The sequence below is a fragment of the Cryptotermes secundus genome, unplaced genomic scaffold (genome assembly GCF_002891405.2).
Source record: "Cryptotermes secundus unplaced genomic scaffold, Csec_1.0 scaffold263, whole genome shotgun sequence".
NCBI classification, from domain to species: Eukaryota; Metazoa; Arthropoda; class Insecta; order Blattodea; family Kalotermitidae; genus Cryptotermes; species Cryptotermes secundus.
Genome location: NW_019738352.1, coordinates 1,274,066 through 1,286,501, shown reverse-complemented (window position 1 = coordinate 1,286,501; position 12,436 = coordinate 1,274,066). Strand labels below are relative to the sequence as shown.

General features: G+C 41.7%; 1 protein-coding gene across 3 annotated transcripts in view; it reads right to left on the bottom strand.

Annotated features, from left to right (window-relative positions):
• LOC111870759 (lachesin) overlaps positions 1–12,436 on the bottom strand; it is a 490,504-nt gene that overhangs the window by 101,301 nt on the left and 376,767 nt on the right. For all 3 annotated transcript variants that reach the window (XM_023863276.2, XM_023863277.2, XM_033753995.1), the window contains one exon: positions 2,284–2,469. In XM_023863276.2, coding sequence (XP_023719044.1) covers positions 2,284–2,469 — 186 coding nt within the window. The remainder of the gene's footprint in view (positions 1–2,283; positions 2,470–12,436) is intronic.

The following is a 12,436-nucleotide window of genomic DNA, read 5'->3' as shown; positions in this document are numbered from 1 at the left end:
CTCTTCGAAACTTTTCCTTGTTTTCCGGAAACTTGGGCTGCATTAAGAAACAGCGTCTATTTTGAACACTTCAACCTATATTGATAAATTAAGTAGATTTCAAAACATATATCGAACGTTGAATGATTAACTTAAAAGTGCCTAACTTTGATAGCATAATTCTATCGACTGCATGTAATTTCACAGACACCTAGCAAGGTGGCTAAAGCCTTAATGTTTCTGTCTTGTATTCGGGACGTGGACGGTTCGAATCTCGAAAGACATCAGCTATCTTACTGAGGTTTCTCGTAGCTTTCCGCAGTTTTCCCAGGAAAAAGATGACAGAGTACCTTAAATTAGGCCCTGACAGTTACCTTTCAAATAATTTCAAATAAATTATTCACTGTCACCCAATTTGACATTACATAGCATGAGTTACTGACAGCATTGTTAAGTAAACTACAAAAATACACATATAATAATTTAATATATACTTGCTGTGAAATTTAAACTAGAATAAACCCATGAGATAAGTGACGATGTAATCAACAAATATTCCTCTTCCATGTGTTCGCCAGAAAATATGTAAAAAATGTGCCCATTAACTTTGGAACGTCTCAATTGTCTACCCGTCCAAGATACGGCAATTCGTGAAAAGTCAGAAGGATCTCAATGAAATTGGATACTGTGAAGGTTTACTAAACTTTGTAGACACACTCAAATCCTCGTTAAAACATGCAAGATAAAAATACACAACTCACGTTTAGATATACGTGCGTTGTTTGGAGCAAATGGTGTTTCGAAGAAAAGATGTACAGGAGAATGAAACATATATTATGCCTTTCCATACGTCACATAGTTTTAAAAATAATTAATTGGAAGGAATAAAACTTGATGTGTATATCCAGACTTCTAATTTAATTCAAACCTTGGTAATCTGTTTATTGAAGGTCAGTTTTGATATTATCCTCTATGTATTCGCAGGTCTCAGAGCGTAGACAATTCTTCGGGTTCTCTGACAAAATATTGTACAACTTTTCTTCATTATAATCTCTGCCAACTTCATACTTTTCTAAATATAATAATATTATTAGTTCTAGTTCGGGTGACGATAGATGAGTTTTGGATTGATAACTGGATTTATTGGACACTTTTACAGATCGGGACTACATTTCACGGATCATTATCACATACAGAATAATGCCCTCTGTCACGTTGCTTGGTGGCGGCTTCCAACGGCGGGCGATCCATTGCTTCCGACATCACGTCCGCGCAGGGTGGCGACCATCTCAAGTGAACCTCATATTCTGACAGCTGGCTTCAGCTTGTACCTCCTCCAGCTTCCAGCTCCCGAGCCGAACTGAAATGAACTGAGTTACAACTGCCAGATTCTAACTTCAGCTGTCAATTCTTAATTGACTGGCCTCACAGTCAGAGTCAGAGTTACTTTACGGCCGGTGGTTTACCGCTAATCACTTCGTCCTGGAGCCAAGCCCCTTAAAACACACGGCCATAATATTTTGAACTGAAAACTTGCGATTTTATTCCTTATGTAACGTTCTCTCTGACGAGGATGGGTCTGTCGTTCACAATTGCTGCTCGTCCTCGCCAGCGCAGTCATTCCGGGTTTGAAACTCGCGAAACTCATGACCATATTTTATGCTTCAGATTTTAGACTCCCCCACCCTGGAGGGTCAGGTCCCCGTATTAATAGTATGACCCAGGAATAGTGTGACCCAGTTGTTCCTCCAGGCACTGGGTTCCATTCTTGTCGCCTCCTACTACTATCAAGGCTACGGTGGAGGTCTTCGAGCCCACCTCCACACAGGATAACTAACTGGCCTGGCCGGTTTGTCATATTGATATAGCCTCTGGACGGACCCGACAGAAAACACCGCTTTCCACATTTTCTCTATTGTTGCATTACGTAACCATCGGCGCGGACCACAGAGAACACCATTTCCAGCGGTATTTCTATTGTTTGAGTTGCGTGGCATGGCGTGGCGTGGCGTGGCATGACGTATTAGAGAGGTGCGTCGCTTTTTATTTTACCATAACCTAGTAGAGGACGTCTCTTCGTGTTAAATTATTTCTTCTTTCAGCGGACATGCCTCAGTATTAATGATGATGATTCTTACGAGGGTACTATGTATAAATGCGAAGTGAGGTAACTCTTACTGATGTCTCCATGGTCATCTGTCATATAATACAGAAGTAGCCACTTTGACTACTATAGTGACACACTATGATGCATAAAATGACCACGGAAATGAGAACATATGTGATGAAACTGCATTACCTTACCTGGCTTTTCATAGGGTCTGTGTTGATTTGGCACATGTACATCCCTCGGTCTTCTTCTTGAACATTTTTGACATGTAGATTCCACGTGGAGTAATCACTGTGTGACACGGAAACACGTGGATTGTGGGTGATGACGTGATCATGTATCGCCTGGATCGCTTTTGTGTCTGCCTTCACCCAACCAACCTAAGAGGAAATTAACAATAAAATAAAGAAGCTTCAATATTAACAAGAACACACCAGATAATTACGGCATTAGCTCTCACTTCCTATACTAAAGAACCGGAAAGCTGAGCTGTGTATTTTTAATTAACTCAACAGGAGAGAGCAAATCTTGAGAACCTGAAAGTTGCTCAGTTACTTAATAAATAATCTGCTTTTATGTAATAAAATATTTATTACTTTGTTCATAAGAATCTGGAAACGGACTCTGATCTGAGTCAGACGAAGCAGCGCACACCCTAACGACCTATTTACATAACATAGACCGTTCCTTTAATTTCATGGAAGTAAATTTTCGGATTTTCGTCTTGTGTTGTGACGCAGTTCAGTTTCTTAGATGAATAAAAGCGTTTCGGAAGTACAAGCATTCTCCTCCTTTCAGATGAAATGAATTATGAAGATGGAGGCTGCATGTTCTTCCGAAACATGGGGTTTCTTCTACAGGCATACATCGTACAAATCACAAAACCACAATGACAGCATTCCAGTTTCATATTAACATCCCAGTTGTATTATGTCTAGTCCTCCAAAAGACGAGGATGGGTCTGTCGTTCATCATCATCATTATCACCATCATCATCATCATCATCATCATCATTATCACCATCATCACCATCATTATCGTCAGGCTAACACGAACCAATACTTTCTCCTCTCCTTCATAAAATTTTATTGACGTTTTGCATCAGCGTAGTTATAATGGAGTTCTTATGTTGTCTGGAATTTTCTTTCGATGAACTGATTTAAACAAACTAAAATGTGTCCAAAGAACTTTTTCTACGGTAACTTACAACGGACTGCGCCATAATCATAATTCATACATAAATATGTATGCAAAATATAATGTGCCTTTCTGCTGGTCTCTATCAGAGTTCCACTTAGAAATATGAATAACTTCACATATTTTCTGCTTCATTTTCAGGTAAAGAATGACGTTTTTGTCTTCTGCGCCTTTTGGCGAAAGAAATCTTTAATAATGTCAATATATCTCGGAATTACTGGTTTGCTTTTTTTTTACGTCCATTGTCCGGTATTATAAAAATCTAGAGAACACGACGTTAAGAAATCCAGAAACAGATGAGGTTTCCGAAACGTTGTGTCCTCTAGTTTTTAGAATACCATACGTTGGACAAGAATAAAAAAACCCGTAATTACGGGTGTTATTCACCATCGTGAGAATCTTTTAGAATCTACTAATCAACATATCTGACAGCCATTCCTTCTACATCAGTTTTCTGGGTAATTTGGGTAACAAGTAGTACAATCATTGTTATGTTCAATTTTGTTATAAACTGTTTTTCCTNAAACTTACAGGTCACATTGGACGGAGTGATTTATAATTTGTTTCTCCTTCATCTACTAAGCAGTACAGTATCTTACTTGTGCTATTTGTCCTGCAACTCCCTGCTCTTTCCTCCACTTTTCATTTGATTATGTTAATCCTGTAAATGCCCATGTAGCTCTAGAGTTAGAATCACGTGGTAGCGTAGTTGGTTGAGGCACTATGCTTCAAGCCGGAAGGTCGCGGGTTCAAGTCCCGAGGAGGTAATTGGATTTTTTTAATTTACCTGATTCTTCCAGCTGCACTATGGCCCTGGGGTCGACTCAGTCTCTAACAGAAATGAGTACCAGGAATATTCTTGGAATATTCTTGGGGGTAAAGGGCGGCCGACGAGTAGGGCTGACAAACTTACCGACATCTATGAGCCGACTGTCTAGAAAATGTTGGAACCTCAACATCCCACAACCCTGTGGGCCTCCACGGCCTGTTACAAGGATATCTCTACTTTACTTTTACTTTTTTTTTTTTAATTCTCTTAGTAGGGGTGGAGTCCAACTAGGTCCACTCGGCACGGCGGCCACTGATTGGCCTATTGTAGCCTGCCCCAGGTGATTATGATGATGGAGAATTTGGTGGAATGAAGATCGACAGGAGAAACCGAAGTACACGGAGAAAACTCGCCCCCAGCGCCACTTTGTCCACCACAAATCCCACTTGACCAGACCCGGGACCGCCGCCGAGGTGGGAAGCCAGCGACTAACCGCTTGAGCTATGGCGCGGCCTACTACTTTTACTTTTACTCTCTCTGTTCCCTCCACTTTTCATTTGATTATGTAAATTCTGTAAATGACTCCTGTAGCTCTAGGGTTAGCATGTAAAATTAAAGAGCTGAATTATTATATTATTATTGTTTTTATTATTATTATTATTATTATTATTATTATTATTATTATTATTATATTGGGTCACGCGGTAGCGTCGTTGATTGAGGCACTATGCTACAAGCCGGAAGGTCCTGGGTTCAAGTCCCAATGAGGTCATTGGATTTTTTTTCAATTGACCTAATCCTTCCAGCTGCACTATGGGCCTGGAGCCGACTCAGCCTCTAACAGAAATGAGTACCGGGAATTAATTAAATAATTATCCTGGGAGTAAAGGGTGGCCGGCGCGTAAGGCTGACAACCTTAACGCCATATTTGAGCCCATTTTCTAGATAATGTGGGACCCTCAACGTCTCACAGCCCTATGGGCCTTCACGGCCTGTCACAGGGATAGCTTTACTTTATTATTATTATACTGGAGCCGGGATAGCGTAGGCGGTATAACGATTGGCTACGGGCTGGACAGACGAGGAATCGGAATTCGAGTCCCGGTAAGGTCAAGAATTTTCTCTTCTCCACAGCGCCCAGACCGGCTCTGTGGCCCACCCAACCTCCCAGCCAAAGGGTATAAGGTGCCCTTCCCCGGAGGTAAAACGGCAGGGGCATGAAGCTGACCACTCATCTCCAACTAGTGCCGAGGTCAAGAAAATATGGATCTATAGATCCACTCTCCCATATACCTTAATGGCGTAGTGATTAGTTAGTTGAACACAGGGGCAACTTTTCCCTTATTATTATTATTATTATTATTATTATTATTATTATTATTAAACTAAAGCTTGATCGGAAGTCCCATGCCCCCCAACAGATGGCTTAGTGATGGTTACGCTAAGGACAGCCAAGCTGCATTGACATGATACCTATACTAGAGTCGGCATTGTAGATTGTTAATAATTAAATTAAATATCGCTGTACAATTGTAGCTGTCTTTCCAAAACTTTTCAAGCTACTTACGTTAGGCAGTTTTGATTAAACATTTTTAAACAATATCCTACTGAGTAGGATTTGAGGTTTTCACAGTGGTGACTATGAATAGTGTCGACTTCTGAGTTGTGGTGCCACGTAGATCTTGTGTGAAACGACGTTTCAGAGGATCGTCGGTTGACACAATTCTGAATATTCTCGACCCTACCGGGACTCGAACTCCGACCCCCAGGTCGTCCAGCCCATAGACAGTCGGTATACCGACTACGCTATCCAGGCCAGTTATATAATAGGCATATTATTATTATTATTATTATTATTATTATTATTATTATTATTACACATTACTTCGTGTATCGGGAATAACATTTCTTTCACGTACAGCCGGAAGAGGTTCGCGTAAATGACATCTGCAACGTGGAGACAGTAAGCGGTTCAGTTGCAATGGCAGTTACGCGTCCTACAACAGGCACCCTCCCATGTGCCATGAATGCGTGAGGTTGCTTCATCTGCCGCAGCAAACAACGCTACTGCAAAATCATATAGGGATGTGTGTACAGTGGGTGGTTACCCTGGTGCCACAGCGGCCACAGCTCCGGCTAGGAACTGTCTACATGAGTTGCCCACTGTGACTGATGGCGAATTTGTAGCGGTAGTTAAAGAGCAGCGGGTAAGCCCGTTGCTACTGCCAACAGCACAAAGGAAGCGAGGATTTGCATGATGGGAGTGACATGCTCCCAACAGTCTCTTCTTGCTTTCGAATTTCCCCCACAGTAACATCATCTGATGCTGAGAAATGTATAAACGTTCAATTGCAGATTTCTTCCTTTACTTGCACCAGATTAAAAACTATGCTTAATTTCATATTTCTGTTGGAGGAGATGATATGCATCTTATTAATAATATTGGATTCTGGCGTAACGGCTGTTTAATCGCCCCTTATTACGAGCAATTAAATCCTGACCAGATTTATTCTCTTGAAACACCAGCTACGTCTCGGCCTCCCTCGCCACGTGCAGGAAGCTTTCGTCCTCCAACCCCCCCCCCGGACCCACCTGGCGAATCTGTAAACACTGAGAGAGGCCAGGGGAAGGGTCCTCCTGAACTTGGTTAACACGCGTGACACCAACACAGGTGGTGCATCCATGTCCCGCACCCAACTTGGAAACTGTTTCGACATTTGTCATCAAAACGTCAGAGGGATCAGAGGTCTTAGAACAAGTAACGCAAGATTTATGAACATGTCTGCTCTTCTAAAAGAGCTGTGTTATGATCAAAATTTATTTTCAGAATTGCTACAGTTTTCTGTTCTGACAGGGCGTCTATTCATTAGACACGTGGCAGTGGAGTACACATTGCCATGTCCTCTACGGTTCAGTCCTGTAAACGCCCTGTACGACTTAGAATCTTGGATGAATGTGTATGGGTTGAAATCCCCACTCTTGGCGGTCTTAACTTACTCGTTGGAAACCATTACTTTTCCTTTGAAACTAAACCAGGAATTATTGCTCATTATTGTCGCTTTTTGTAAAATAAGCTGCATGCATACAAGTTTCGTGTTGTTATGGTTGCATATTCTAACACTTCCGGTTTGTATGAAAACGTAATATGTCTCTATCTAAACTTAAGGGAGATGCAATTTACACCTCCACGTGTCTTTTTAAACTTGATACTGTCGGCAGCAGCAAACTATTTATTTAATTCTTTCCAGCTTAAGCAACATATGTATTACTCCTGTCGACCGTGGACTGGCATAGCCTGATAATAATCAACCTCCTTAATTTATGAACATTAATCTGCCCTTTGCCACTTGTATTCAAAATTACGTATATTCGTACCGTAAATTTTCGCCAAAGAATTACTCATTGCTTCATAATATTCTCACAGCTTAAGATTGGTTTGTGTATATGGTACCTACTCTGTTCGTTCTGCAGTCGCCAGCCTCAGTTTGATGCTCAAGATGCCATGGAACAGGCAATTCCCTGTGGCATCATCAACTCTAAGTTGTAATTCCTACACTGGTATTCTAGTTCTTTATGGTATTATATTACGAAAGAGAATTATTTTTGCAGACGCTTTGAAGCCGACATTAATACGTATGTAATCGCGTTGGAGAGACATTGACTTAAATGTCCGGCAAGTAGCCAGGAAGGATTAATATCCTGCAATTTCTGTGACTGTGCCGGTTATTATAAAAAAACCTGTCTTTTTATTACTTTGTAAGATTTTGCATTGAAGCAGAAACCAATGGAAAGTTTTATAAATGCTGCAGTCAACTGCATAAATCTGCTAATATCCTTCATGCAGTTTTCACAAAGCAGTCCGAGCAAAAGCTGTTCTATTACGAAAGCTTTAGTAAATATATTAGCTCTCAGAGGGAATCCAACTTCTCTCATGATGTCGAACTTGCAAAGCCGTAATTTCCCTTCCTATACCAATGATTCATTCCCGCAGCTGATAATTCATTAGTCCTGTCTTTTTCTGAGAACATACACTCTGTTTATATCACGCGCCAAATAGCATCATCAGTTTCATAGCAATGTGTTTTTCTTTATTTCTAGCGGGGTGGGACTAAGTCCCTTGTACTGCGGCCACTTCTCGCCTATTGTACCAGCCCCAGATGATAGGTGAGGGTGATTGTGGAGCAATTGGTGGAATGAAGATTGGCAGTGGAAACCGAAGTACTCGGAGAAACCCTGCCCCAACGCCACTTTGTCCACCACAAATCCCACTTGACCAGACCCCGGGACAGAACCCGGGCCGCCGTGGTGGGAAGCCAGCGACTAACCGCTTGAGCTATGGCGTGTAGCAATGTGATTAGTCATATTTACTGGGTTATCTGACTTTACGAGTTCACCGCTGCAAGTGCAATGCGCCAGAGAAAACACAGCAGATACTTCGGAAGACCTTTTGAGTAAGGCAACATTGTGTGATGCAGTCTGTAACATCAGTACACACAGATACCTACAACACCCGGGCGTCCCCCTTTCTTTCTTTCTTTCTTCCTTTCTTTCTTTCTTTCTTTGTATTTATGTGCCGGCTTCGGTAGGCCACTGGACTCCTATCAGGATCGTGTTACGGCAATAACTGAGGCAACCGGGAACACTTGAAGTCTGTCCACTGCTACAAATCAACAGCAGAACTTCCACTGTCCACAAACTGTTTATTTATTCAGAAGCGATATACAACTTCCTTTGCAAGCACAAAATAATATGGCCCTTTAATATTATAAATTTTTAACGATTCAAAGTGAAGGACTGATGGATTTAGATAAACAGAGGGGCGCAGCCCAATGGTGTCTGACTCGAATAAATTCAAAACGCCAAGTTTTTGAAGATTGGTATCCTACGGGAGCATCGCTTCATCCCCCAAGAAGAATTTGAATCGACGGCCTCTCTACCAGACAAGAATATTTTCTTATTGGCTGCTCTTAACTAGCCAAATTCATCGTGGAATCGGCACAAACCAATTGCATAACGACACGTAAGAATGAAACGTTTCCAAAGATACAGAACTCGGAACCCCACATGTGTGACCGGTTATTTTCTTTAGTTTAATGTCCAGCTTCATCCTTCCGAAGACACTTTATGACAGCTACACATGTCAACAAAATATTCTCATCTTCGGAGAACTACAGACTTGCCTACCGTGGTGACCATGTCCCCTTCCGGTCATCCAAATTACATGTAAACAAAAACAAGGCAGTTGTTTTCTGTCCAAATACGAAAAACAAGACATAACTCGCTAATAAATCTGTACCGCAAATAAACCAGTCACCATTCCGTAATGGTTAAAGAGGATCATATCGTCCACAGAGAACTGTAACAGGTTTGGATTGTCACAATTACAGCCTTCACAATAATAAAACTATTTTAAAACTTTTCCTTTACTAGCACACAGAAATCTTCCAGAGCTAATCTTGGAGGGCCAGTTGCGTGAATGTTTGAAGTCAGGTCCAGAAACACGAACTGCTTGTGATGACGGGTGGCTACGACCCTGATGTTGAAGGAGTTGAGTTTATACGTTCTGCAGCGTGAATCAAACCACTTACAAGTCGTTCACGAAACAGTTTATGGCTGAGTGTACCCGAACGTGAGAGTGAATTCGAAAGGCGTTGAGGACTGTGAGGTCGACTAGATGGAAGAACAGTGCGCCCATTTCCAGGTCTTACGGGAAATACTGTAATTGTCGGTCAACATATCGCTCATGCCAACAAAATTCATGATGGTGTTGTAACTTTCAAGCCGTAGTGGTTTTGACACATTTCCCTAATCGTCCACATAATGACGTGGCGGGGCTGGAGCACCTTTCTTCCGCGTAGCCTCTTTGGCTCATAGTTTGCTGGCGTGCTCTTTCTGTTGTGTCAAACGGTACCGCAGCCGTTTGATTTTATGCTGTATAAATCAGGAAACAGTTGAGGAGCTGGGGGATGATATTTTCAGCAGAAATCGCACGTTGTTTACCAAGACAAGCAACCATGTCATATGTTTAGATAGACCTTGCTGTGACAAAGCTTATGGGTACAACTTGAATTACAAATCATTTTCACTTTTTTGGGATGTACTGATGAACTCCACCGTTCCTTTGAAATTCACGATTACTTCATCAACTGCCAAATGTTCTGTTGGGTTATACAATGTGGTATATTTATTTAAATAATTGACATCACTTCTGATTTTCCACAGCCTGTCATAATCTGGACTCCTTCTGTTGGTCGGATGTCTATTATTTTCGAAATAAAGATATCTCACCGGTCGCGGTACCCGAGCGGTCTAAAGCATGAACTATCTTCGCTCGCTCAGAAGGCGGGATCGTGGATTCGAATCCCGCACAAGGAATGTATGTTTGGTATGTGTATGTGTTTATTCTGTGTTTGTGTTGTCGTGTGTTTAGGTAGCGGCCTTGCGACGAGCTGATTACTCGTCCATGGAGTCCTACCGTCTGTAAAATAATCGAAATGAGAAAAAACAACCTCAACACCGTAAGGTATAAGAGGAACGGATAAACTAAAGTAAAAAGATATCTCATTATCTGTAGAATCCTGTCACGTTTCATGACATTAGAATAAAACGGAGTGTAGTAAAACTCGTTAGTTGACCAGTATTCTTTAATGGTATCACCATCGTCATAGCCCATCAAAATTATTAGGAATATGAAACGATATATCTCAACAACAGTAATATCTGTTTGCAGTGTTCGGTTCTCTGCTTTTTGAGTGTGCATCTGAGATTAGCGGTTCCTCTCTGTCAGAATAAGGCTGAATAGCTCTTCAGCAAATATTAGCCTGAAAAAGTCAAATGAAGATGGATCTCCACTGATGTCAGGTGCAACAACACGAATCAGTCCAGGATCAAGACCAGTGAAATGATGCAGTACAGCCTTGTCTTCACCTCATTTGCTTCAATAATGCCATTACTATTTTCAGAGAAATCGTGTGTAAGTCACGTGAGTAGTGCGATGCAAACTGTGCTTCAGAATCAGAATAAAAAACAAACACTTCCGTTTAGTTTGTACCGATATGACGCGTACGTTTGTCCATGGAGGGTGCAGTAGAGCAACTGATATATTTAGAACAAAAGACCATATGGTATCAGTGTTACACCGCACATTGACAGTTGTGGGTACGAAGACATATAAAAGATTTTATGCATTCAAGAGGATCCAGGTTTTGTGCGCCATAACCTAAGACTTAATCATATCTTCTGGGGCAGCACTCCACGTAGTCCACTGAAAGTCAACCGACGTTTCAGAGGAATATGACGCCTCCATCTTCAGAAACCACCATGAAGCAGAGCTATAATTGCTACCTGTTATGGCCGTCCAAGGGCTTCCAACCCTAGGATCGAGTCCCGGCCAACACACTATTGACATGCATCGGTAGTTAATATTATTCATAGAAGGTAAAGGTTCAGTAAGAAAGAGGACATCCTGCCTCCTGANAACATTCAATGATAACACCTCTTATCAACTAGCCCAATAAACCCTGAGATATTCCATTCGCGGAGGCGTTATCAAGAAGGACGTAGCCGCCAACTAGACTACCAGATCTACAGCGCACTTCTAGATAGTCTCCGATCCAGGTCAGTGTACTCCATCTAGATACGCGTGTGCGGTTAAACTGTTTGAAGTTGGTTTCTTGCATGCGTTGCTCTTAGACCCTGAAGTAAATACAAAAAATTGTAACTAACTCTGTGGTAAGAGGAACTGGACCGGACACTGGACAGAATCCTAAGCCACACCCCTCCACCTCCCATCCTCACAAGTTATTGCCATGGAGACCATCGTAACGTAATCCTCCGGACTCCCCGGCCTTCGAACTAGACGTTCGCTAAGAGACTTCCCTCTAAAATTTTCTGTTCACCTCTTGTACGTCCTAATTAAGCTACAGATTAAGGCCATTCATGTCCCATTATTTTCAATACTGTACCAATACCAGCTAGACCGAAAAATAATGAAGTTCCATGTAAAGTAATTTTTGTTGAACATTTTATTTCAAAACATATTGTTAACGTTTTCTCAAAACAACTGACCACTTTTTACACCCTTTAAAACAAATTTAAAATAATTGTTTTTTATGTAAGGTGGTGTATTCAGAATGGTTATACAGTAATTTATTGTCTGACTACAGGCTGGACGACCTGATTTCGATTCCCGGCAGTGCCAGGCTTTTCTCCTCTCCACAGCGTCCAGACACACTACGGGGCTCACTCAGCCTCCTATCCAATGGGTACCCATGGCTTGTTTCGAGGGTTAAAGTGGCAGAGGCTTGGAGCATACAACTCAGCTCCACCCTGAGCCGAGGCCAAGAAAAGTGGTGCTGTACCTCCATACCCCATAAGTCCTC